The sequence below is a fragment of the Lacerta agilis genome, chromosome 6 (assembly GCF_009819535.1).
Source record: "Lacerta agilis isolate rLacAgi1 chromosome 6, rLacAgi1.pri, whole genome shotgun sequence".
NCBI classification, from domain to species: domain Eukaryota; kingdom Metazoa; phylum Chordata; class Lepidosauria; order Squamata; family Lacertidae; genus Lacerta; species Lacerta agilis.
In genome coordinates, this window is record NC_046317.1 from 26,648,269 (window position 1) to 26,673,273 (window position 25,005).

General features: G+C 43.6%; 1 protein-coding gene across 3 annotated transcripts in view; it reads right to left on the minus strand.

Annotated features, from left to right (window-relative positions):
- Window positions 1–25,005, minus strand: part of WDR63 (WD repeat domain 63) — a 31,725-nt gene that overhangs the window by 4,097 nt on the left and 2,623 nt on the right. The window contains exons 2-21 of one of the 3 annotated variants that reach the window (XR_004426812.1): window positions 21,503–21,660; window positions 19,564–19,605; window positions 17,901–18,082; window positions 16,881–16,985; window positions 16,649–16,795; window positions 15,644–15,846; window positions 13,915–14,031; window positions 13,070–13,260; window positions 11,806–11,930; window positions 11,592–11,681; window positions 10,851–10,940; window positions 8,905–9,033; window positions 7,491–7,564; window positions 6,125–6,272; window positions 5,232–5,319; window positions 3,997–4,127; window positions 3,654–3,717; window positions 2,388–2,518; window positions 1,187–1,345; window positions 186–277 (exon numbers count right to left, since the gene is read on the minus strand). Coding sequence is in view for 2 of the 3 variants with exons in the window: in XM_033151674.1 (XP_033007565.1) it covers window positions 186–277; window positions 1,141–1,345; window positions 2,388–2,518; window positions 3,654–3,717; window positions 3,997–4,127; window positions 5,232–5,319; window positions 6,125–6,272; window positions 7,491–7,564; window positions 8,905–9,033; window positions 10,851–10,940; window positions 11,592–11,681; window positions 11,806–11,930; window positions 13,070–13,260; window positions 13,915–14,031; window positions 15,644–15,846; window positions 16,649–16,795; window positions 16,881–16,985; window positions 17,901–18,082; window positions 19,564–19,605; window positions 21,503–21,644 (2,496 nt within the window). In the remaining variant the exon portion in view is untranslated. Of the gene's footprint in view, window positions 1–159; window positions 278–1,140; window positions 1,346–2,387; window positions 2,519–3,653; window positions 3,718–3,996; window positions 4,128–5,231; window positions 5,320–6,124; window positions 6,273–7,490; window positions 7,565–8,904; window positions 9,034–10,850; window positions 10,941–11,591; window positions 11,682–11,805; window positions 11,931–13,069; window positions 13,261–13,914; window positions 14,032–15,643; window positions 15,847–16,648; window positions 16,796–16,880; window positions 16,986–17,900; window positions 18,083–19,563; window positions 19,606–21,502; window positions 21,661–25,005 lie in introns of those variants that run through there. The other 2 variants (XM_033151674.1, XM_033151675.1) reach the window with 2 other exon arrangements.

Below are 25,005 nucleotides of genomic sequence, written 5' to 3' on the forward strand. Positions count from 1 at the left end.
TTAGTCAACAGGATGCCACCAGATCATAGAATCAGAGTTGGAAGGAACCCCAAGGGTCATCCAGTCCAACCCCCTGCAATGCTAAGCCAACTACATCCTGTAACTCTTAGAACCCCATGCAAAAAATCTTGTTTGTAGCTCCCCTGTCCCACTCCCCAGCCAAGTTTCTGGAACAGGTTACAAACCTCATTGAGGGAAGGGTGGCTTAATGTCCACGAAATTTCCAAAACATGCAGGGTGCCAAAGTCGTCAGATACCGCTAAGAAGTGTTGTTTCGCTGTAAGAGAAGACAGAGAATGCAGAAGGAGTTGTACACAAAACACAGAAGATTTTTTTGTGTGCTCAGTATTTGTGGCAGAGAGCAAATGAGCTGGAAGGGTTAATTTGGGAACGCAATCTCTTGCATGTTCTTCCTAGCCTGTCCTGGTTTTGCTCCTGCCCCAAACCTTATTAAACCGGAATCCCCATATACAGTTTATAAGCCTATTTGTTCATCGTCTGGCACTAGAGAGCTAAAAGCAGGAGCAAATATCTCAGTGTGCATACATACTGTAGAGAAATATCACAATAAAACGTTATGACTTCTAACATCCAAAGATAAACGATTAACTGTCTACATGTCTGACTGCAGAGCTAACTGCATGTTTCTACATTAATCTGTGCAACTGAGTCCCAGTGCTATTTAAAAATAAAATAAAAGCCCATTTGGGGAGGGTGGAAACTGGTGCTGACAAAACAAGGGGGAGAGCAGGAATGTGAAACCACATGGGTGTATCAGGAAAGGATTTTCCCTAGAAAACGTCCTGGGAGTGGCTCCTGAAGCAGCTTTTCGTGTTTTAAAAAATGGCACCTGGACTCTGTTTCATGCATCTGCTTGTAATGTGTACCAAGGCCTTTTTTTTCAACACTCATTCCATTTTCAGCTGCTGAAGACGGAGGGTAATGCTTGGACCAGCAGACTTAGGCAAAATTTCATTGCTGCTTTCCCTATTCTTCCTTTCCCTTGCCATCTTATAGCTAACTATGCATGTGATACAAGTTGTTATCTCAATTTGAATTGCCTTTCTTTCTAACCTGGCAGACCCACGGCAAAGTTACATTCAAAAGTAAGGAAGTAAGAAATACGGTACACTGACATACAAGAGTAAATCCAGGGTTTGATGCAAGTAATCAGTGCAATACAGACGTTTTGGGTCTGAGACGCTTCATGAGTCTTCTCCAACAGGTCCCAAATGTCAATATTTCCATCTTCTTTTCCAATGAAGAAAACACCTGGCCTTGATAAGGACCACTGCCCTGTTGTGTATCTCTTTGCTGTGCAACTTGACTCAAGGAGGGGTCCGCTCTTCATTAAAAACACAAGGCCAAAAGGAAAATAGTTGCATGAAACAAAATACCAGATTAAAATTGTTCACCTAACACTTCCATCTTCCTGTCTTTTTTTAGTATTCCTGCCTTTCCCCATCCCATTAAAATGGGTGCTGCGGGGAAATTCCCACTAAACTGTTTATCAACTTTCAGTCATTATGCTGACAAGTCTTACACATTGTACAACCAGTTACAATTCTATGTGAGAATTCTTTTTTTAAAGGATTTTGTTATATTTGGGTAGCTTAACCGCAATTGAAGAATATAGGAAGACTAAATAGAAATTTATTGGGGATCTGTATCCTCAATTTATGGCAGGTGCATGGGGATATGATAAATTCATCATACAGTGGTGCCCCGCTAGACGAAAATAATTCGTTCTGCGAACTTTTTCGTCTAGCGAAGCGGCAATGACAGCCACGCTCCGCTAAACGAAAAAAAAAGACGAAAATTTTTCGTCTTGCGGGGCAGCTTCCGCTAGACGAATGCCGTTCGTCTAGCGAGTTTTTTGTCTAGCGAGGCATTCGTCTAGCGGGGCACCACTGTATATTCATCACTGATAAATTCCACTCTGCTGGCAGAAGTGAATTTATGCATATACATTGAAATAGTGAAACCCCTACACCTGTGGGGAACTGAAGAATATCCTTCAGTATGTCCTGAATCAGTGGCATTACTCAAACAGGTGCAAAAAATAGCAGTGTTTTCATGTTTTAGTTTCTTGCAAAAAAATATCCAATATGTTTCGAGCTCTTGATTAGAGAATCATGGCTGGTTTTAAAATATTCTGTTATATTCACTGAGAGGTGTCATATAACATATAAACCATCTGCAGGAAACTTCTCTTGAAGAATATCAAAGGAAAGAGTTAAACAGGTCAATGTCTTTCCGCCCCCCCCAACAAACAGCTGAAAACACGTTCCTACCTGTTCCTTACACCTTTCAGAATCACCTTGTGCTACATTTGGAACAGACTTGTCACCCCTTTCTTAAGGATTTCCCATTCCAGAGGAACATACCGTGACACCTTCTTTCCATATTGCAAAATTCCAGCCTCCAACAGTGAGAATTATGTCTTTGAAAAACGGAGACCTCTGTACAGTATGGACAATTCCATCATGGATGATGTACGTGTTGGATGGCTTTTGACCTTACGAGAGAGAGACAGACAGAGAGAGACTGTTTTGTATGTGCATATATTTGTCTCTTCATCACATTTTATCTGGCTCTTGCAAGGTGTTGAACTAGTTGGTAAGTGCCTATTCCGTGCCCTTTAAAGAGGTCAGGATAAAGAGAAAAATCACTAGGAGACCTGTCACAGAGCTACAATTCCCAGCACCCTTAACGAACGAGTTCCTAGGATTCTGGAGGAAGCCATGGTTGTTTAAAGTGGGATAAGTATGCAGATGTGAATAAGGCCTCAAAGTACAGGTCCATATGCCACATATTTGCACAAATGCATATAGTTCCTCTGTGCAAATTAAAGGAGGTAGATTGGGTCTTTCCAGCCCCACACATTGCTTAAAGGGCAGCAGAGCACACGGTAAAGTTTTTCAAACGTTTTTTGTTTTTTAAAGGAGGGCCAGGAGATCTAGGTCCTCCCTGCACAAAAAATTCCCAGGACTCAGACACCACCCCCAGGCAACCCCCTCGCATTGCCCCTGAACCTAATCTAACTAGTTCCTTTACCTACATCTAGTTTTTGAGAGATGCTCTGTTAATCTGTTCTCATCTGAATCCCACAGCACAATAATACATGCATGTATCTCCTTGAGTAATAAACCTTAGCTGTAGCGTGCGAGGAGAATTTAAAGTCCATATGAAAATTTGTCAGGAGTTTATGCCAATATACCCATGTGATTTTTCCCCCTGATATAAATATTTTGGCAAAGCAATATTACCCTTAAGACATGCATTTTTTAAAGCATTGCTCGGCTGGAAAACTACACAGCACAATTTGGAGAAGTGTAAATTTTCAACAGTGGTTTCGTTTTGATTCAACTGTTGGCTTTGGAAATGCGAAGAGAATTGAATTTATCCCCCATGCCCCATTGCTAGTAGTAGTGTTCTCAGCATTTATTCGCCTTTTCTACCTCTCCCTCTCTCTTTTACTCAGCAACACCTCTCTAATGCCAAACTCACTACTTTATCCTGTTAAACTCAGTTCAGTTGAGTAACATTAAGACTGACAGAAGAAACTGTTACATGCAGTTTAAAAAAACAAAACAAAAACCACCCAAATCCCACAGCAATCCAGTGTCCACCCAGAGAAATTCAAAGCATACTAAGCAGTCTTCCTGAGTCCCCATCTCTCTCCATCTTCCAATCGGTGCAAAGGACTTCACCATCCTGCAATGTCATAAAGTGAAATACTGGTCACAATTATTATTTTTTTAAATGCTGAGCTTTGATCTCTTTTGAAGCATGCAAAATCGAAACAATTTCCTGGATGATGGGCTGCAAACAGAATGCAGAAGAAACGTTGGGATGGTTTAAGAGGCGCTTTAAAAAAACACCACTTTCTGGTGTGGTTATTACTTTCCGTTTAAGTTCAGGCCTTGCATTCTCCAATTGTCCCTTATCTCCCCCACCGTAAACAACAATTGTACACCCAAACGTCCAACTTACCTCAGTCCCAACAAAAAAGCTGCTGGTGACATTTTCTAGCAGCTTCAGAGGTTTCATGGACGTGGCCTGTATCTGGCTATAGGGCAGCTTTTCCACAAGTGCCTCCTGTTTGACTTGGGGCTGTGTTTTGTCTTTGGAAGAATGTGGATAAAATCACTACGCAAATCATATATACAAAAACTCTCGAAACTTTCCACATTCCTACTCACTCACTGCTATCATTTCACGTGTTTTGCATTAAAAACAACAACTACTAAGCACAGCAATCGTTCCCATTCATTGCCTTTCATCTACCATCTTTAAGCTCAGATGGGCAGAAGGTGGAAGCCCACTCGTGGCAAGCTATGGAAAATCCACATTTCAGAATTGTCATTGTCCTGCAGTTTATTCGGTTAGAGCAGGCACATCCAACAGGTAGATCATGGTCTGCGGTAGGTCACTGGCTCCCCCAAAGAATCTCAACAAGTTTGTCTCCCCTAAGAAAAGCTCACCATTTTTGCCCTGAACCCCTAAAAAAAACTAGGCTTTCCTCCTCCCCAAAAATACCTCAACAAATTTGACCTGAACCCCCCAAAACGGGGTGGATCACTGCCAGTTTTTAACTCTGGGAGTAGATCACGGACTCTTGGGAGTTGGCCACCCCCGAGTTAGAGGAGTTCTCAATAGAAAATTGTTATCTAACTCCCTCAATGGGTATGTTTCTCTGTGTTTTATGAGAGAAATTGCTGTCAATTTCACCAGGTTATGTTACAGTGAATAGACATGCCCCAAGGGAAGCATGTATGGCATTTAATGAACGTGCTCTCTCGAACTCCTAGGGACCAAGGTCCTTTGACACACACACACCCCCATAAAATATTTGAGGGAGCCAGCCTCTCCCCCCCCCGCAGTTGATGAGCATTGCCATTCAAATGGCGTATGTGTGACGTGTCTTGTGATTGATTATGTGGGGTGGGGCATACCTGGGCCCCCCAATATTGTATTCAAGGTTGCATCCCTGCTTCCCCCCACCTCTCTCTACTAAAAGTAGATTTAATAAGCACCTACATTACACGTATAGTGTTGGGCCCAGAGGTTTTGCAAGCAGAAAGCTGAGCTTCCTGTGCCCCCCCAAACCCATCCCCAGAGGGTTAGGGGTAACCCTGAATGACGTAGAAACCAGGTGGAGGGAGATGTGCTGGCATAAGTCCATACACTGCATGTATATATAATAATGTGTGTATATATATATATACCTTGAATTTTGGTGTGGTAATGCTCTTCTCTGAAGCTAAGTTTTATAGGGCTGTACTCTGCGCCTGTATCTGTCTTAGGCAGGTTCACCTGTTTTAAGATACGAAGAGCATTGGACCATATAATCCACAAAGAAACTTGAGTTAAAAGTTACATCGCTTTCAGGTGCGACCAGACAGAAAGGCAGCTTACACATTCAGTGGTATTGAGATAAGAGGTCAGAAGCATTAAGTTGTGCCACATGAGCCCTCACCAACCTGGTGCCTGCCAGGAAATTTGGACTACAACTCCCATCAGTCCCTGTGGGGCTTGCTGTCCAAATCATTTTTCCATTCATAAGTTCAGTTTCTTTCCATTTCCACATCAGATTGCATTTTCTTTTTTAAAAAGGAAAGTCCTTATGAGTACCGGTACTCATCAGTATTTTACTATGAATTTCTCCCCACAAACACGTTATCCTATGTCATTTTGCCTAATATACACCTTTTCCCAAGCAGGTTTCCCTCCGTAATAATGCATTTGTGCCTGCTATTTTCACGAATGCACACTTTACCCTAGGGATGCTTTTTTTGTGGGGGGGGGGTACACATTCCCCGGGTAGAAAATTGCACTGCATAATTCAGAGCTGTGCAAATTTCAGAGGACAGCTGTGTTTCAGTTTGCGCTTGCTTTTAAATGAATTGTGTTTATCCACCATCCCTGCTGCAGAGTGGGGCAATTTGTACTTGCAATTTTAAATAATTCTTTTCCGAAACAAAGATTGCTCAGAGAGAAACCTCACGGCCTTGAGGAGATGAAAGGTACGGTGGAGAAATTAGCAATAAAACTATATGCTGTAGCCACATCATCCCTATCAATACACCTTGGCGGCTCTCCTAAATTCACATCCCCGTACCTTAATGAGAGGCCTCCAGCAGAGATCCAGGTGTTTGAAAGTAGTAGGCACATCAGGCGGAGCCAAAATCAGCTTATCATCCTTTTTCTTCTCACTTGAAGGCTGGAGAGTGGGCCTGTGGGCTCGAAGATCCCAAAAATATATTGTGCTGCAGAGGAATTGACAACGATAGAAAAGTTAGGTTGTAGCTCCAGCCTGCCTCATCCCCTTTCTGTGAGATAGCAGTTGTTTAGGAACAGCCGAATACATCAGGTAAGCAGATGTCACAGAAAAAGGAGCCCCCTTGGGGTGTCATAAGGATTACAATACGCTACAAACAGAAAGCATTTGGGAAGGTAAAAGGTGAGTCCCTACTGGAGTGCCAATAAGAAACAGGTTTCAAAAAACACAGTCAAGATGGGAGGTGGTGGTGAAGTAAAATGAGCAGACGAAAGCCCTAAATAAACCGATTAATCTACAATAAAGGGGGAGGATTTTTACTCTTACCCAGCCCTGAGCATTTTGTGATCCATCCTCCAAGCCAAACGCAGCCCATTTTAGCTATCTGATAATCCCCTTTTTGCAGTGTCAGGTAGGTAGCATGAAACAAAATATATTCCAAGCCTCTTGATGGGTTTTCCATACGTGACAAGTTGGCTGTGGTTAGCTTGGGTGCATGTCACAAATTCTAACCCTGAGCATGTGGGGGCAAGGTAACGCAAGTCAGTCTCTGAAGCCTCTCCTATTTAGGAGAATATTCCAAATGCCAGTGTGAAAGAGAGAGGCTTTCCTGCACTTCATCTTCCTTTGCCAACACACTAAATCTAACATCTAGACACTCCACGGCATGTGGAAACTAAATGGTAATGGAGCTGCTGAAGAATACTCATGTGAAAATGCTCATGCAAAAGTACGTTAAAAAAAAAGTTGTGCAAGATTCCATAAAGCAAAACCTTGCAGGTAACATTTTTCAACAGCTTAATTGGTAGTATGGGACATCAGGATTTCCTTCTCTCCTATATTGGTATTCAGTAGTTATTACACAAAAGGAGTAGTTACACCAAACAATGGAAAGAAAAAAAGAAAGGGGGAATGGAAGAAAGAGTGAAGACAGTATCTTATCAATCTGGTTCAGAAGCCACAATCTGTTTGAAGACATTGCCAAACCACAGTTTCCTGGTTATGGCACCACAGGAAACTGTGATTTAGGAAATCGGGATATCTTTGCCAAAGCAAGCCATAGGAGAGCAGGAGCAAGGAGGGTGGGCAAGGAAGGAGCCTGCAGGCACACAACTCATTCCTGGTCCAATGAACCATGGTTTAAAAGTCAGAGACTGACAATCTCAACTGGGCCTTGAATAATAAACCTTGAAGAAAAATTACTTACCAGTCTGGTGAGCAGGTGACAAGCTGTATACAAACTCCAGCTCTGTTTTCAAATATAGTGCCCATTCTATTGACCTTAGAAATAGCAAGTAAAACAATGTTTATTAGAAACAAAAATACAAAAAGCAATAGCTATACAAGTATTTTGGAGTAGCCATGCTCAACAACAGGGATGGGGAAACTGTGGCCCTCCAGCTGTTAAGCCTACAGGGGTAGGCAACCTAAGGCCCGTGGGCTGGATGCGGCCCAATTGCCTTCTCAATCCGGCCCGCGGATGGGTCGGGAATCAGCGTGAATGTGTGAATGAGCAGAATGTGTGCTTTTATTTAAAATGCATCTCTGAGTTGTTTGTGGGGCATAGGAATCCGTTCATTCCTCCCCCCCCCCAAAAAAAAATAGTCTGGCCTACCACATGGTCTGAGAGACAGTGGACCGGCCCACGGCTGAAAAAGGTTGCTGACCCCTGTGTTAATAACACAATTGTGGCTCTACGATGGGAACAGGGATCTCCTAACAACTCAAAGCACCCTTAACAAACTACAGTTTGCAGGATTCTCTGGGGGAGGCCATGAAGGTTTAAACTTGCACGATGCTGCTGTAAATGTATAGAGCAGATGGGGCCTAATTCAAATCTTGCCTCTTTCATAAACATACTAGAGCACCTAAGACAAACCACTGCCATACCCCCTCAACTGCAGCATGGCGATCATTTGGCCTGCCTTACAAAGCTGTTGAAAGGGTTGTGGAAATAATGTATGTAAAAAGTGTTTGGAACACTGGGGAATTATCTATAGTCGCTGTCATAATGGAGGCAGGCTAGAAATTCACACTCAACATCTGCATCAGACAACGTTTTTCTTAAGGGGCACAAGGGGGGGGGAAACACACACACACACGAGTTACAAGCGTATGCACTGTTTTTCATGCAATAATTAAAATTATCTTGTTTACCAAAACAAAACGAAGACGTATGGTGTGAAGCAGCCCTTTGAAATTACATGGGCAATTAATACTGAGCTTAATATGCATGGGTTGCTTAGTGTAGATCACTGTTCCTGTGTTGGTCCCAGACAGTAATACAGATTTAACAAATAAGGCATTATTTGTATTTTTCTCTTTTGCATTAACAGTACAGTGGTGCCCCGCTAGACGAATGCCTCGCTAGACGAAAAACTCGCTAGACGAAGGCATTCGTCTAGCGGAAGGCTGTCCCGCTAGATGAAAAAGTCTATGGGGCTGCCTCGCAAGACAAAAAAATTTCGTCTTTTTTTCCGTTTTGCGGAGCGTGGCTGTCATTGCCGCTCCGCAAGACGAAAAACCCGCTAGACGAAAATTTTCGCAGAACGAATTATTTTCGTCTAGCGGGGCACCACTGTACAAATATACAATATGAAATACTTACGATTGACTCTTACCTCAAAAAGCTCTGGCAACCACTGTATATCTGTTATTACTGATTTATGGCCATATTCAATGGAAGAGACTGCACAGTATCTCACCAAGTGTGGCTCCTTCCCAACTTCTTGTTCCAGCATGAAACTTGGCTGAAATTGAACACAAATTAGTGCCCACTAATTTCCATACATGACAGAATCATAGAATGTTGAGAGTGGGAAGGGACACGAGGGTCATGTGTTATCCAACCCCCTGCAATGCAGGAATCTTTCGCCCAACACAGGGTTTGAACCTGCAGCCCTGAGATTAAGAGTCTCATGTTCTACCGACTGAACTATCATTTGCATCCATTGCATGACCCAGCTCTTTCTAGTTTTTCCATGCTTTCCTGGTGGGCACTGCTTCCTGCATCCACTTGCCATTCCTGTTTTTATAGTGAATAGTTTTGGATACATTGGGGGGGGGGATTGCCAAGAATTCATTGATACAGTGGTGCCCCGGTAGACGAAAATAATTCGTTCTACGAATTTTTCCGTCTAGCGGTTTTTTCATCTAGCGAAGCGGCAATGACAGCCGCGCTCCGCTAAACGGAAAAAAAAGACGAAAAATTTTCGTCTTGCGAAGCAGCCCCATAGACTTTTTCGTCTTGCGGGGCAGCTTCCGCTAGACGAATGCCGTTCGTCTAGTGAGTTTTTCGTCTAGCGAGGCATTCGTCTAGCGGGGCACCACTGTACAACCTGACCTATCTAGCTAGCCCATATTCTAGGGATTGAGTGGAAAAAATTAATACTCCTGAGTTGTATGAGTGAGCACCTGGGTCTCCCTTTGTTTTTCAGAGGCAACCAGAAACACAAAGCCACAGTTTCCTTTCACACCTGAACTAGAAGAAGAGGAGGAGTTTGGACTTTATATCCCACCTTTCACTCCCCTTAAGGAGTCTCAAAGCAGCTAACAATCTCCTTTCCCTTCTTCCTCCACAACAAACACTCTGTGAGCTGAGTGAGAGACTTCAGAGAAGTGTGAGCAGCCCAAGGTCACCCAGCAGCTGCATGTGGGGGAGCAGGGAAGTGAACCTGGTTCACCAGATTATGAGTCCACCGCTCTTAACTACTACACCACACTAGTCCCTTTTAGATCCCTTGAAAGGATCGTTACAAATTTTGAGCACTTCTTTCTTCAATAAACTATAATAAACGGTGCAGTGTGTACATTCTCAGGCCTATGGTACTTTGCTCCACATAGAAGTGGATGCAATAAACAAATGCAAAGTAGGAACTGGGCAATCACTTTCCCCGGTTGTCACAAAAATGGAAATTGCTAATGGCTGTAGCTTTAGGGTGCCTTGCAGAAACATCTTGCTGGGAAGAAGAAGAAGAATTTGGATTTGATATCCTGCTTTATCACTACCCGAAGGAGTCTCAAAGCATTCTCCTTTCCCTTTCTCCCCCACAACAAACACTCTGTGAGGTGAGTGGGGCTGAGAGACTTCAGTTTACCAGACTATGAGTCTACCGCTCTCAACCACTACACCACACTGGCTCTCTGGGAGGAGGGAGCAGAGCAGAGCTGTTACACTAGCTTCCTAGCAGGTGGGCTGCTGTTGCTTAAAGGAGAGGGGAAAGAGAAGGGAATGTGGTGGCGGGGAGGTCAGTGTGACACGAGCACACCAAAACAGCCCATCTCATGCTCCTGGTGGGGCATTTGCAGCATTCTAGCTTCTCTCACACCACCTCCTGTCCCCTTCTGGCAAGCCACAGTGACCCACCTGCCAGAAAGCGAGCGTGGTGGATCTGCCCCACTTCCAGCCCCTTATTCCTACGTTACACGTGTGCGCGCACAGACGAGTGCTCTGGAAAGCCTGCAACTTCATTCATGCACAGAAGAAAATGTGAAGCAATTTTCTCAGTGGTTCCTTGAGGAATTCATGATGTGGTTGGTCCTTTTTAAGTTCCTGCTTTTAACGTACCATGTTAACTGCGGCATTCTTGCTCCCACCTGTACCAGACTTCGCATTTCGTAACCTCTCTTCATATGCTGAAATGTCCCACAGTACAACCTAGAATGGGAGGTCAGAGGGGGGGAAAATGACACGTTAGAAGGCAGGTTGTCCTGTTTTAATGGACACTTTAATGTGCCACGTGATGGAAGGGTAGAATATGACTACAGAATATGCAGAGAGGGTCAGCTGAGCTCACAGGGATAAATCTGTTTTGTACTAATAGAAAAGGAATCATTTAAAAAAAAATTAACATGTTTCTGGTACTGAGGAGTCCCACACAATGGCATGGGGATTCCAAGCATACTTCAATAAACCCTGAATTATCTAAACGAGGGTATGATGCAACATCTAGGGAGCACTCAAAGTACTCATGTAGGCAATGTTAGCATTCTGAGCAGGGGTTGCCAATGCGGCGCCCCCAGGCATCCATGGGCCCACAGAGGTCTTCCCTGGCACCCATAGGATCCCACTCCTGTGCTGAAATTAGGCTTGAAGGAAGCATTCTGCTGTCGCCAAAAGAATAGTTTGCAGTGTGTAACCTCCGATTTCAAGGGTTAGATGAGAATGGCCAGACCCTGCATGGGCCTTAGCCCTTGCTGGTCCCCCAAACATCTGCAAAACTGCTGGAGCAAATTATTCCACAATATCGATGTAGAAGAGGTATGTTGTGAATGCAAACAAGTAGCTGAAAAATAATGGAATCCTAACCTGTCCATTTATACAGCCTCCTGCAATGATGTTGGGATTGCTTGGGGAGAACTGAAAGCAGTAGATATCTTCAGGGCACTCCAGCATCAGCTAGAAAACATAAATATCCACATGGGGAGGGAGAAATAGATCAGATCTGAGGACAGTCTTATGCTGAAATTATTGGTTCTGTTCTTTAAACACCTCAGAAACATTCAAGCCCTCCTTTAAATACCTGGGGGTGAATTGGGTCTGCGAAACTCCAAAAGAGAATTGGTGCTTTCCACAAGAGCAGTCGACCAGAGTTGTTCACCCGCTCCTCGTAAGACAGTCGCTCCGTTACCGCCACTGCGATAATCCCTGATTGAAGACAAATGTCATTTCACCTTTTGCAAGGGTAAAACTTTGCGTCCGTTTAAAGTGGTCCATGTGCACACTTGACCATGCTGTCAGAAACTGCGGCAAGAATTGTCCAGGGGTGTTTTAGAAGAGGGACAAATCCTAAAAGCCACCATCACTTCTCGGTGGCAGCGAATTCCACAAGCATCACGTGAAGAGATGTTTTTCTTTTGGTTCTTCCTCAGCCTTTTACTCATCAAGTTTCTGGGCCACCTAACGCGATTGGGGGGGGGGGCGGTGGCAGTGAAGAAACAACTCTCTTATCTGCTGTGCCCACATTCTTCTAGTCGTTACAGGCACTGCTTTATATTCCGCCTCCTAAGTGGAGCACTTCTGCTCAGGGCTCTAGCCTGCCTGCAGCAGGAGTCTTAAAGTAGCATGGGTTGCCTGTGCCCGGGGCTGTGTGGAAGGTGCGTTGCGAGGGAGGGAAATGGATGCGAGTACGCATGCACAATCAATGGCCTAACAGTGTCTGCATCACCCAAGAGATTGCAGCCTCAGGGATAAGAAAAGAAAGTTGTTCTGTTGTTTGGAGAGCTCACTTCCTGGTTTTCACGGAGAAGCTGTTTTCAACAGAAGCCCACACCTGTATTGAGGCAGTGCCGGGTGTTGAAATTTTGCGCCCCTAACAATTTTGGGCCTGGGGCCACCACCCCGTGGGCCCCCCGTGCTATGTCACTGGTGTTAACATGCAGCTTGGCTCTTAAGAGGTCATGGTGGTGAAGCAGAAGGAGACCGAAGCAATAATACCTGTTTCGCTTTCATGTCTGCTACAGCTTCCCTAGTTTGCTAAAACAGAGGTAGCCAATGAGGTGTAGTCCTCATGTGTTGGATTCCAACTCCCAGCATCCCTAGCCATTGACTGCTGGCTGGGGTTTATGGGAGAGTTGAGGTCCAACAGGATTATGAAGGTCACCACATTGACTACCCTTGTGCTAACAGGTTATAAAAGATTTCCTCATCTCATTTTCCTTCGTTCTGCTGATTTGTTCGGGGAAAGGGCCAGTGGAACAGGCACAGTGGCTAATCTTTAAACCCAAGACTTCAGAACAACCGTCACAAAGTTTCTGCCCACGAACCGAACGCTCTGCAAACTTTACCATAAATGGTTGGGTGCCAGCAGACGCAGCTCACGGTCCTGTCCTTGAGGTAATGCAGGTCTGTAAATGACTGGTACTCCTTGAGGGTAACATCGGACTTGCCCGCAAAGCCACTTTCATCTTCCGCAAGGGCTTTCCAGTCATCAAAAAAGGCATTCAGGATCTCATTCTGCTGCAGTGCTATTTCAACTCTGGAATGGGGACATTTTTGTTTTGTTTTGTTTTTAATTTAAAAAAGCAGATGCTGCATCTCAAATCGTGGTATAGCATAGATTTGTAATTTCGGGGAGGATGCAGTTTTAATTTAAAAAAAAAGTTTCACTAGCACTAAAGCAATATGTCCCATGACTTCTTTATTTGATACTGTAGACCAGTGTTTCCCAAACTTGGGTCTCCAGCTGTTTTTGGACTTCAATTCTTATCATCCCTGACCACTGGGATGATGGGAGCTGTGGTCCAAAAAAGCTGGAGACCTACCGGTAAGTTTGGGAAACATTGCTCCAGACCTATTACACAGATCTTAGGCACATGTTTGAGAGGAAGACATTTTTTACATGATACCAGGAGCTGCTCAAGATGCTGGAGATAAAAAAAAAATTGTCCAAGTGCTTTATAGAGTGGCCATGTGTCCTCCTTTACAGAGGACAGTTCTCTGTTTGAAGGGCTGTCTGGTTTAAAGATTAAGAACCCTAAGGAGGGAAAGCAGAAGTCTTCAAGATCAACAGTTTTATATATAATTTCTTGGGCTGGGTATTCCTCAAGTCACTCTATCCTCATACCTTATGACTGCAAGAAATCTGGCCTACGTCTCCATACAGAACTTTCAGTGGGTCTTGATACTTCACCTTAAAGCCACAGAGACAAGGAAGTCTTTCAGGTCTTCCGATGACAAATACTTTTCTTTTTCTTCATCTGAAAAGTCCCTTGGATAATACTGTGTTGTTGCATTTTTGGGGTAGGTCCTAAGGCGAGTGAAAAGACACTGCTCAGAAAAATTTGGGAGGGGAAAGGAAAATTCAAAACAATGAAGGCAGAATTGATGAAAACTTCACACAGTGCTTCTCCTTCAGTCAGATTTGTGTATGCCACTCGTTTCCCAGCGTTCCCGCATTCCTGCTCCACAGCACCATCTGTTACTGACGGGAGATGAGAACGCGCACAGGTAAGTCTGGCCAAACCAGCTGTGGTCAGCCTCACTGACCTGTAGGGCTAACTAGGCCTACGCTTGAAGGCATATAAGACACCATTTGTGGGGCAGGCAAAGTCGTGCTTGGACCTGTCAAACCTGGCCCACCGGTGGCAGTGGAGAGAAGGATTTCATGCGCCTCCTCCACGAGAGCTCCGGAGGGTGGCAACACAAGAACGGGCCTTGTGGAATGCTCTCCCCAGGGAGGCTCGCCTGGTGCCCTCATTACATATCTTTAGGCGCCAGGCAAAAACGTTTCTCTATAACCAGGCCTTTGGCTGATTAACATTCTACGGCCTGTTGAATGTGTTTTTTTGGGGGGGGTATTGGTTTGTTTTTGTTTCGTTATGTATTTTGTGTTCTCATTTTGTAGTTTTATATTGTGAACTGCTCTGTGATCTTCGGGTGAAGAACGGTATACAAATTTAAAAAATATGAATAATAGTAGTAGTAAAAAAATATGAGGCGTGGATAACTTTTTTTTTTTTTTTGCATCAGCCCCATCTAATATCATGCTTAGTCCCATCCGCACAAAATAAAATGTAGTTGTTTGTTAGGGAGTGATGTCTGATGTACATACTCTCAGGGAATAGTCAGAAGACATATCTCTGGGAATGATCCGAAGCTGCATAATACAGCAACCACACCATACCTTTTAAAGTGCTATTATACCACATTAACAGTACAGTCGTACCTCGGGTTACGTACGCTCCGGGTTGCGTACTTTTCTGGTTACAAACTCCGCTAACCCGGAAGCGCAACCTGGCGTGCGCACTATTTGCGCATGCGCAAAGCGTTTTTCGTGGTTTTTTTCCGTCTGCGCATGCGCAGAACGAATTGTTCAGGTTACGTCCTTTTCGGGTTATGTACTGTAACCCGGAACAGATTAAGTACGTAACCCGGGGTACCACTGTAATGGATTCCACCCCCCCCCCAAAAAAATCCTGGGAAATATAGTTTGTTAAAGGTGCTAGGGACTGTAGCTCTGTTAGGGTTTTCCTAACAACTCTCAGCACCTTTAACAAACTACAGTTCCCATGATTCATGGAGGAGAGTAGCCATGGCTATTAAAGTGCTATGCTAGTGCTGTAACAGTATGTTGTGGTTGCAATCCTTGTTAAAGCTAAGCAGGTATAAGTCTGCTCAGTAACTGGATGGGCGGCCAAGTAGGAAGCCCATGTATGTTGCCTTGAACTGCATCAGGAAAGAAAGGCAGGATGTAATAAAAATAAAAAATATGAAATGGCACTCTCTGCTAGGTTTCCCTCCATTCAGATAATGAAAGAAAATAACCTGACCCGAAATTAATGGGGGCATTGTTTCTTTTTAAAAATTATTTAAAATGGGTTTTTTTTAAAATAAAAAATAAAAAATAGTCTTATACTTACCATTTTGTTTGAGTTCCTGTTTCTTCTACTATTGGGACAACCTGAGTGCCAACATTTTTCTCAAGCTGCCGAATGGTAAAGTTCTTATCGAAATAACTCGTACATTCCACGTAGCCGTGTTTAGCATCAGCCGAAGCGTTTCTGTTGTGAAATTTAACCCGAGCCCCAAATTCTCTCTGCCGCCGAGAAATCTTATATTTAACCTGAAATTTCAGCCAAAATATTTCTCAATGGAAACTCTTTTATTTTTATACATTTGACTGTGCATTGTTTTGAGGGTATGGCACACAGCCATAAAATAGAGAATAACAGATCTTTAAGATCTCTTACAGGACCTGCATTTCGATCTGATTTTATGACCATTTTTCAACATGCTCGTCATTCCCCATGGGAAGGAACAACTGAACTCTTGGGATGTGCTTGTTATGAGACCAGTTTGTTGGTGTGAGTAGTCTCAAGTATTCTCACCAAACCTTCTCACCCACATCCAGAGGTCCTCTTCTGTGGAGCATTTCACAGGTTACCACCTCATTTTTCTATGCTTAAAATCCACACTTTGGCAAAGGCTTGCAAAGATTCTGTAAGAGTTAGGTTCTTGTTTTTCTAGATGCTTTCCAAATCCACTCCCTACTCAGGCTTTGAAATCTGAAAGATTTCTAGTCAAAATTGAGCAACCCAGGATCCTACAGTTTATTGCTTTTAAAAATATAGTATATTTAAGACTGTTATTTAAAGTAGACGGTCGTACCTTGGCTCTCAAATGTCTTGGCTCCCAAACGTTTGAAACCTGGAAGTGAGTGTTCCGGTTTTTGAACATTCTTTTGGAAGCCGAACGTTTGACGGGGCTCCCACGGCTTCCGATTGGCTGCAGGAGCTTCCTGCAACCAATCAGAAGCCGTGCTTTGGTTTCTGAATGTTTTGGAAGCCGAACAGACTTCCAGAACGGATTCCATTTGACTACCAAGGTACGACTGTACAGTATAAGACACTGTTAGGAAGACTGACCTTTGTTGTTCTTTCCTTAACCGATTCTTCTTCAATTTCTTTTTCACTTCCAAGCGAGACCCAAGGTTTCCACACAGGAGGTTTGTATACATATTCTTCTGTGGTGCCCTCTTTGACCTCCCCTTCCTCTTCCTCTGGTTCCGGAGGCTATCAGGGAAAGTATTTGCAAAAGGTGAACGTGTATTGATATGATACAGATAAAGATAAATGCAATTTAAAAAAAATGCCTTACATGTAAAATGCTTTCCTTGGCCTCTTCAGTCGCAATAAGATAAAAGATTTGCCCGTATTTTAATTCTCTGTCAAAGACTATCAGAAGTTCTTCCCCAGGATATTCCTGTGCGAATACAAACAGTTGAAAAGTTTTAAGCAGTTTTAAACGATTTCTACATCCAACTATAACTGATGGTTGAAGGAGTTGGATATGTTTAGCTTGGAAAAGAGGAGACTGATGAGATATGATAGCTGTCTTCAAATATCTCAAGGGCTGTCACATGGCAGAGGGAACGAACTGGTTTTCTCCTGCTCTGGAGGGTTAGGGCTCGAACCAATGGATTCAAGTTACAAGAAAGGAGATTCCAACTAAACATAAGGAAAAACTTTCTGAGAGAAGGGCTATTCAACAGTGGCATGGCCTCCCTTCATGAGGTTGTGGACTCTCCTTCCTTGGAGGTTTTTAAGCAGAGGTTGGATTACCATGTGTCATAGATGCTTTGGTTTAGATTCCTGCATTGCAGGGGGTTGGACTGGATGACCCTTGGGGTCCCTTCCAATTCTACGATTCTATAACATCACTTTAATACTGATGGAATGGAAGGTTCTCTTGCTTACATTTTTGGTCTAGCACTAACTGTTTCAGAGGAGCAGGCTCCCTTAAGCTTCTTCCTCAATGTATCCTTCTTCTTCCCATTACTTTATAGAATGCCCTCTGCCTGCCAATGCAACTGATTTCTTTCTAGATCGCAACTGCTCATCCCACACCATATACTAGGGGTCACTTCTGGGGCCCATAGGTACATTTACAAACCAGATAAACTGTTGTGGGCAGCACATACACCACAATCCGTATTAATGTGGGGCATTCCTTTTGTGAACCTCATGCCTCCATCACAGCCACTTCTAAGCTTGTGCTCAAAAGGACTTTGTTTGCCAGGAGGAGTAACAAATCTTAAGTGAAATAAAGTTAGGCGATCCGTTTACAGAGTTCCAGCACAACCCCCGGTATACAACATGCCCCGACAGGGTAACTCACTAAGATAATTTTTTTGAAAGGATGGAAGTCAGAAATTGCAGCTCTTGCTTTCATGTCATCGATGATGTCCTCTCTCTTCAAAAGTTTGTGAGGGTTTTCCGCCGTGACATCGACGTCAGGACGGCAATTAAATATCTCCTGAGTTTGCTCAGTGAGGACCAAGGGGAAGATTTCCGGGTGGCCTGAAAGAGTAAGGAACAATATAGAAGCACCTCTTCTTAAAAGGCTCGCTGTATTTCAAGTACCAATTTGTCCCACACATTCTAGAATTCTTCAACAAGTACAACTAGATACTTTTAGTACCCTTAAAACTATTAGTAAAATCAAACGAGATCCCCACCCCCTCAGAGGAATACCTTTTTTACTTCTTTTGTCATATACTCTTTCCATACTTGACGTATGCTACCCTAAAACGAAACCCCTTTATTGCAGTTAATGGGGCAACCACCATGGATACATTATGGATGGAAAAGAGCTCAGGGTGAAGGAATTTATGTCCATGAAGATGACAAGGACAGGCTTTATTTTTAGGCATTTACAAAGCTGAATGAAATATAAATTTGGGAATATTGATAAGCTTTAGGTACACATGCTTTGGGGGGGGGAAGTCTTCACTCACTTAATCCTTTTTTTTTTTTGAACTGACAAAACGCTAAATCCCATTTTAATCCGGCTCATCCAGAAATCTAAATCCCTCAGCAAATGTCTCTCACTTAATATGTTACATTTCATAAACCCTACATTTATCCCTTAAGCCCTGTCATTTCTGGTCCTCCACTGCACCTGCTCAACTGCAGCTATTCATTAAAACCTACAAAAGGAGGAGAGAGATGACTGACATGTTCGTACGTTTGGCACCAGGAGCCCCAAGAGAAATCGGCTTGGAAATATTTTCGCTTGAGGCAGAACGTACCCACAAGCCCACTGAGAAGAGGAGGAGGAGGAGGAGTTTGGATTTGATATCCTGCTTTATCACTACGCTATGGAGTCTCAAAGCGGCTAACATTCTCCTTTCCCTTCCTCCCCCACAACAAACACTCTGTGAGGTGAGTGGGGCTGAGAGACTTCAAAGAAGTGTGACTAGCCCAAGGTCACCCAGCAGCTGCATGTGGAGGAGCGGAGACATGAACCCGGTTCACCAGATTACAAGCCTACCACTCTTAACCACTACCCCACACTGAGGGCCACACAAACGACAAGAAACCTTCTGCTAATTGAGTAGGCCAAAAATGGTGGGCCCTATTGATGGATATTATCCCACCATTCCTCCAAGGAGTTCATGGTTCTCCCCTCCCCATGTTATCCTCACTACAACCCTGTAGGGTAGGGTAGGCTGAGAAACAGTAACCTTCCCAAGGTCACCCACTGAGTTTCATGTCCAAGCGGGGATTTGAACCTGAGTCTCTGAGTTCCCAGCCCAACCACTGCACTGCACATACCAAATGTCTTATGAGATACACTGTATTCTACTTAGCACTTATGAATCCCAGCTAATTATCTGCTCCTCTTTCCTACAACTTCCCAAACGGACATGTGCTCTGTGTTATTTACTCCACAGCTAAAAGGCAGCTTCTGAAGAGAAATATTTCTTTTTTCCTTTGGCCTTCAAGACTCTGCCTATTGCATATTCTTCAAAAACTTGTTTTTTCCATGTCGAACTTACCCATGCTTGCCATTGATAAATCCACTTCTTCATCTTTTTTAGCTGAAATGAGATAAAGTGGGTTTTAGCTTAAGAATATTAAGAAGAGCCCTGCTAAACCAGAGCAAGGGCAAATTCTTGTCAAGTACCCTCTGGAACCGAAGGCATGAAAAAACTCACTTACACCATTGTCTTCTCCAGTATCTGTTATTCAGAGGTTACACCATCTGAGCTTGCTTGTTTTCCTTTTCCCTCCCCATTCCTTTTCCCCCTCGTGCCTTTTAGATTGTAAGCCTGTGGGCAGGATCTCATGTTTATGATCTGTGTACAGTACATTTTTTTAGGCGCTTTAAAATAAAATAGCTATAATTCTATTTCCACCTGGAGGTTTCATAAAACGATGAGGACTAGTATACCCCATGAATTTGCTGCTGAATTCCATTTAAAAGCCTCCTTTCGTCAATCAATTTCAGCCTGGGGGCTGGGGCTGCTAAAATCTCTTCCATTCGCAACTTTACAAACCTTTCTCATGCTCCCCACAAAATCTTTTTTCCTGAATTAAAAGGTCCCCAAACACTTTAAAGTTGCACTTTGATCATTTTGGTTGTTCTTTTCATAGCCAGTGCTATATGATATATATATATACATTTTCCCCAGACAGGATAATAAGAGCCAAATGTACATTACTCCAAATGTAGCCAAACTCTCTCTCTCTCTCTATAGATATATACAGTGGTGCCTCGCTAGATGAAAATAATTCGTTCTGCGAGTATTTTCGTCTAGCGATTTTTTCGTCTAGCGAAGCACCGATACAAAATAGCGGTTTTCGCGCGACGAAAAAAATTCGTCTTGCGGGGCAGCCTTCCGCTAGCGAATGCCTTTCGTCTAGGGAGGCATTCGTCTAGCGGGGCACCACTGTATATACATAATACTGCCAGTTACATTTTCAGCCTAATAATTCCCAACAACGCATTGGATCCCAAAAAACACAATGGAAGAAAAATAATGGAAGGAAAGTTTTAAAACCTCGGGAGGGCATGTCCACACCAATACATTTAAAGCACACCCAACACATATTTAAAGCAGGTGACACCCCTCACAAAGAATCCTGGGAGCTGTAGTTTGTTCAGGGTACTGGCAATTGTAGTTCTGTGAAGGGGAAGCCACAGTGTCCAGGATCTTTTTTGGGGGAGGAGGGAGTCATGTGTGCATCTGCCTTCCCAACTCTACTGCTGCCCTCTGTTCCTACCAGAGAAATTGGCATGGTTTGGGATGGGGTATGGTAGACTCCGTAGGGGAAGAGGGAGAACAGTCTAAAACCACACAGCCAATGCAAAGCTACCCAATTGTGCCCAATCCTCCAACTTTTTCAGGAAGTGCAGGGGATTGTGGTGTAGAGGGGATTGGTGAAAGGTGCAACTTCCTTCCACATGTGCTTCCTTCACCTAATTATTCTGAGGACCCAACCCACTGAACTTGCCATTTTCGCTTCTGCTACATGTTGAGTTTCGCCCCGGCCTTTTGAAGGAGCTATCTTAGCTGAAATGGAGGGTTGGGGGAGCCATCAACAATAACTGAAAACCTTCAACTTTTGAGTACAGTCGTACCTTGGATCCCGAACGCCTTGCGACTCGAATGTTTTGGCTCCTGAACGCCACAAACCCGGAAGTGAGTGTCCCGGTTTGTGAACGTTCTTTGGAACTCAAATGTCCGACGCGGCTTCCGATTGGCTGCAGGAGCTTCCTGCAGCCAATTGGAACCTGCGCCTTGGTTGTCAAACGTTTTTGGAAGTCGAAATGACTTCCAGAACTGATTCTGTTCGGCAACCAAGGTACGACTGTACATGAAAACATCACAGAGAAATGTTGTTGGGCATACTGTCACACGTATTGTTGGCTGGCATCCAAATTCCCGACAAATTACTTTCTTTAGTTCCACAGTTCTGCAGTATGATACTTACCAGCACCTTTTTGCTTCCCTTTGGGTGAGCCTTTGGGCGATCCTTTGGGCGACTTTTTAGGTTTTGGCGATCCTTTAGCTTTAGGTTTCTTCGCTGAACCAGGAGCAGAAGGCGGTACGGGAGTTTCTGCGCTTTCATCCATTTTGAAAGATTTCTGCCTGGAAAATAGGTGACACATCAATGTGGATAATGAGGTGGAATTCAGGAGGTGGCTTAAAAACTAATTCATAACATGATAGTTACACCCCATCATTAGTTGCATGACAGTGCTGGCTTAGACTGATGGGAGTTGTAGTCCAAAACAGCTGTAGGGAACCAGGTTGGCAAAAGGTTGCCTTTTGTGCTACTGAGGCAGAACAATGTTTGCTTCAGTCTAGCCCAAGTAATTTTGCTGCTCCAAGCTGTAAAATCCAAGAACCTGCACCCCAAAATTCCTTGCAAAGGAGCCTGGACTCGAGGCTGGATGAGGGTCAATAAACTGACTCTGAGGTTTCTGAGTGTGCATTCCCTGCTTTTGATGGAGTCATACTCCCCCTGAAAAGTGAAGGTTTATATTCTGGGGGATCCTCCTGGCTCCACCTCTATCACTAGAGGCCCAGATGACCTCCCTGACTAGGAGTGCATTTTACCTCACCACTGTCACCCATGTGCTGGTCCCCTCCAGACTGGTTTACTGCAATGCACTCTTTGTGGGGCTGCCCTTGAGGTTGGTCTGGAAGCTCCAGCTGATCCAAAATGCAGTGGTTTGACTACTCACTGGGGCGGGTCATTGCCAACATGTCACCCCACTGTCGAAACACTTGCAATGTTTGCCAATTACCTGCCACGTTAAGCTGAAGATACTGTTTTGGTGAACAAAGCCCTATACAGCTTGGGACCAGAATAGCTGGAAGATAGCCTCGCTCTTTAAATATCCAGCTGATCACTGTGCTCAACAGGCTAGGGCTTCCTGCACATGCCATCTTACCAGCAGGTCGGCTCTGCACAAGTAATTGGGCCTTTAGTGCTGTGGAATCCCTCCCCCTTCTCTGAAAGGCACCACCTTTATTTTCTTTTGGCACCTACTGAACACCTTCTTCCAACAAGCCTTCCTGCCTCCATCCGATTTTTCCGAGTCTGAATCTGCATTGAAATTGCTTTTCAGATTTGCCACTGTAGGCTAGTTTTGGAGGAAAGGTGGGGTACAACTGTAACATACCCTCCGATATTTCTCTGATGAAATCAGGGATGTCCTGTTCCATAACAACAACAGTTTTATTATTTATACCCTGCCCATCAGAGGCCTGGGTTGCCCCAGCCACTTTGGGTGACTTCCAACATATATAAAAACATAACAAAACATGAAACTCTTTTTTTAAAAACCCCTATACAGGGCTGCCTTCAGATGTCTTCTAAAGGCTGTATTAGTTACTTATCTCCTTGGCTTGCAGGGGTTGCATAATAATAAAAAGTACAGGGGATGCTCCTTGGGTTGAGCATAGCTATGCACTATTTGAATGTCCCTCTGTAACCTTGCAAGGTTGCTTAGGGCAAAAATATTAGGTCAAATGCTGTTTCATTGGCACTCCGGAGACTATCACACACCTAAATGCGAAGCAGAGTTGGACTGAATGGCTGACTACACAGTCGTTTACAACTGACTGATTCTATGATGATAAGACAGGAGTCTGGGCAAGGGGCTGCTAAAGTGGTCAAGCTGGTTGAATAGAAATCATAGCTCTGCTCTTAAGAACGAAGCATTAACGAATTGCTTATACAGAAAACATGAATGGAGGAAGATTTTTAAAAAGTGATGGGGGGGGAATAACTCCAGCACCATCATGTGGAAATGATGTGCATAACAGGAAACAAAATAGCGGCTTCATAATTTGAGTGACTGCTTTTATATACAGTATTTTTTTCTTTTCTTTTTTTAAAATGATTTTTATTATATTTTCCAATTAAACAAATTACCAATAAAAACATACAAATACATACATAAAAATCCACTTATATCCTCGCTCTGCCAAGCTACGACTTCCCTCCCTCACGTCAGCAGGTTTCCTAGTCCAATATATACAGTACTTTTTCAAGTGTCACCGTGTTTAACCCAATGCTATACCAGAAACCGAATTCTAACAAGTGGATAACAAAAGAGATGGGAGATATAGGATGCAATCCAACCCAAGTTATGTGCTAAGCCTGATGTCACAGGGAGAGATTAGAGCAAAAGCTCACTTCTTTCCCTGTGTGACTTTCAGGTAGGTTTGCCATATGTCCAGAATTTCCCAGACATAGGTGGTACTCAGCCCCGGAAACAGTGGAAATTGCTGAAACGCCCAGGAAAACTCGGATGAACTTTGCCAAAGAAAGCTCAACAACTTTTAAGTCCATATTTTCACTTTTTAAAATATGGCAACCCTACTTTCAGGGTCTGGAAAAATCACAAAGGATGATCCAAGCATCAAGTTGGTGGCTATGGAAGCTCTGCCAGTCGCCACTTTACAGGGAACTGAAATAACCACAGATTGGAACATATGATTTGCTTCTCTCTCAAGTCACCCAAACAGTCTAGTCACATGAACAAAGACAACACTGGCGTTTCTGAGATTAATCACAGAGCTAATTTTAGAAAAAGCGCTTTACAAGGCAAGGCAGAAAGTTCATAAAAACAGCTACTTATCAAACTGATTGCCCTAAACCTATGGTGTATTGTTTGTGTTGACTTATTAAAAAATGCATGTAACTCTGATCCTTCTTTTTGAGTGCTGAAACTTTGGAAAGTGGAAAGAGAATACCAGTTATCAAGAATGAGTGAGAGGAGCTCATTAATACAGTATCAGTAGCTAATGGCTACATTTTAAGACGACAAACATGGAAGCGGATAACAAATCAGTCCATATTTTGTTTTTTTACATGTGATCTGAGATTGAGACATTGGGAAGAAAGGGGGGGAAAGAGGTGGACGGGGGGAAGATGGGTGGGGCCTATATGTGAACCCTTGGCCATCAGTACCTATTTTAAGTGCTAGAACTTCAGCCCTGTAATATGCGAAATAATCACAATAGCTTTGTGCATGTTAAATAACTCCCCTGGCTCTGTAACCACAGCCAGACATGACACAACCAAGATTACAGAAGGACATCTAGATCTGAGGGTGTGGTTTATGAAAAGGTCTTGCCACAATCTTTTTTACTGCAAGTCAATAGCAGGGAACAGCTCTTTAAACTCCTCCTGCACTCTTTGACATGAGTGTTGTAGAACAGAACGATAAAAATTAATGCAGTTCACTCGAAGTGGGGGAAAAATCCCAGTAGATTGTGACCAAGGCTCCTAAGGGCCTCTACTGTTTCCCTACAACCTTTATTTAGGTAGACAGTGTTTGGTCTTTTGGAACCGGAGCTCAAAAATATAATTATATTTTGCTCAAACCCTCCCCCTCCCCCAGTTTGGGCTAATTAAAAACACTTTTCCATGAAACTGTCATCTGAGCAAAAGGTAACTGTTAAGTGTTTTAGCCTGGG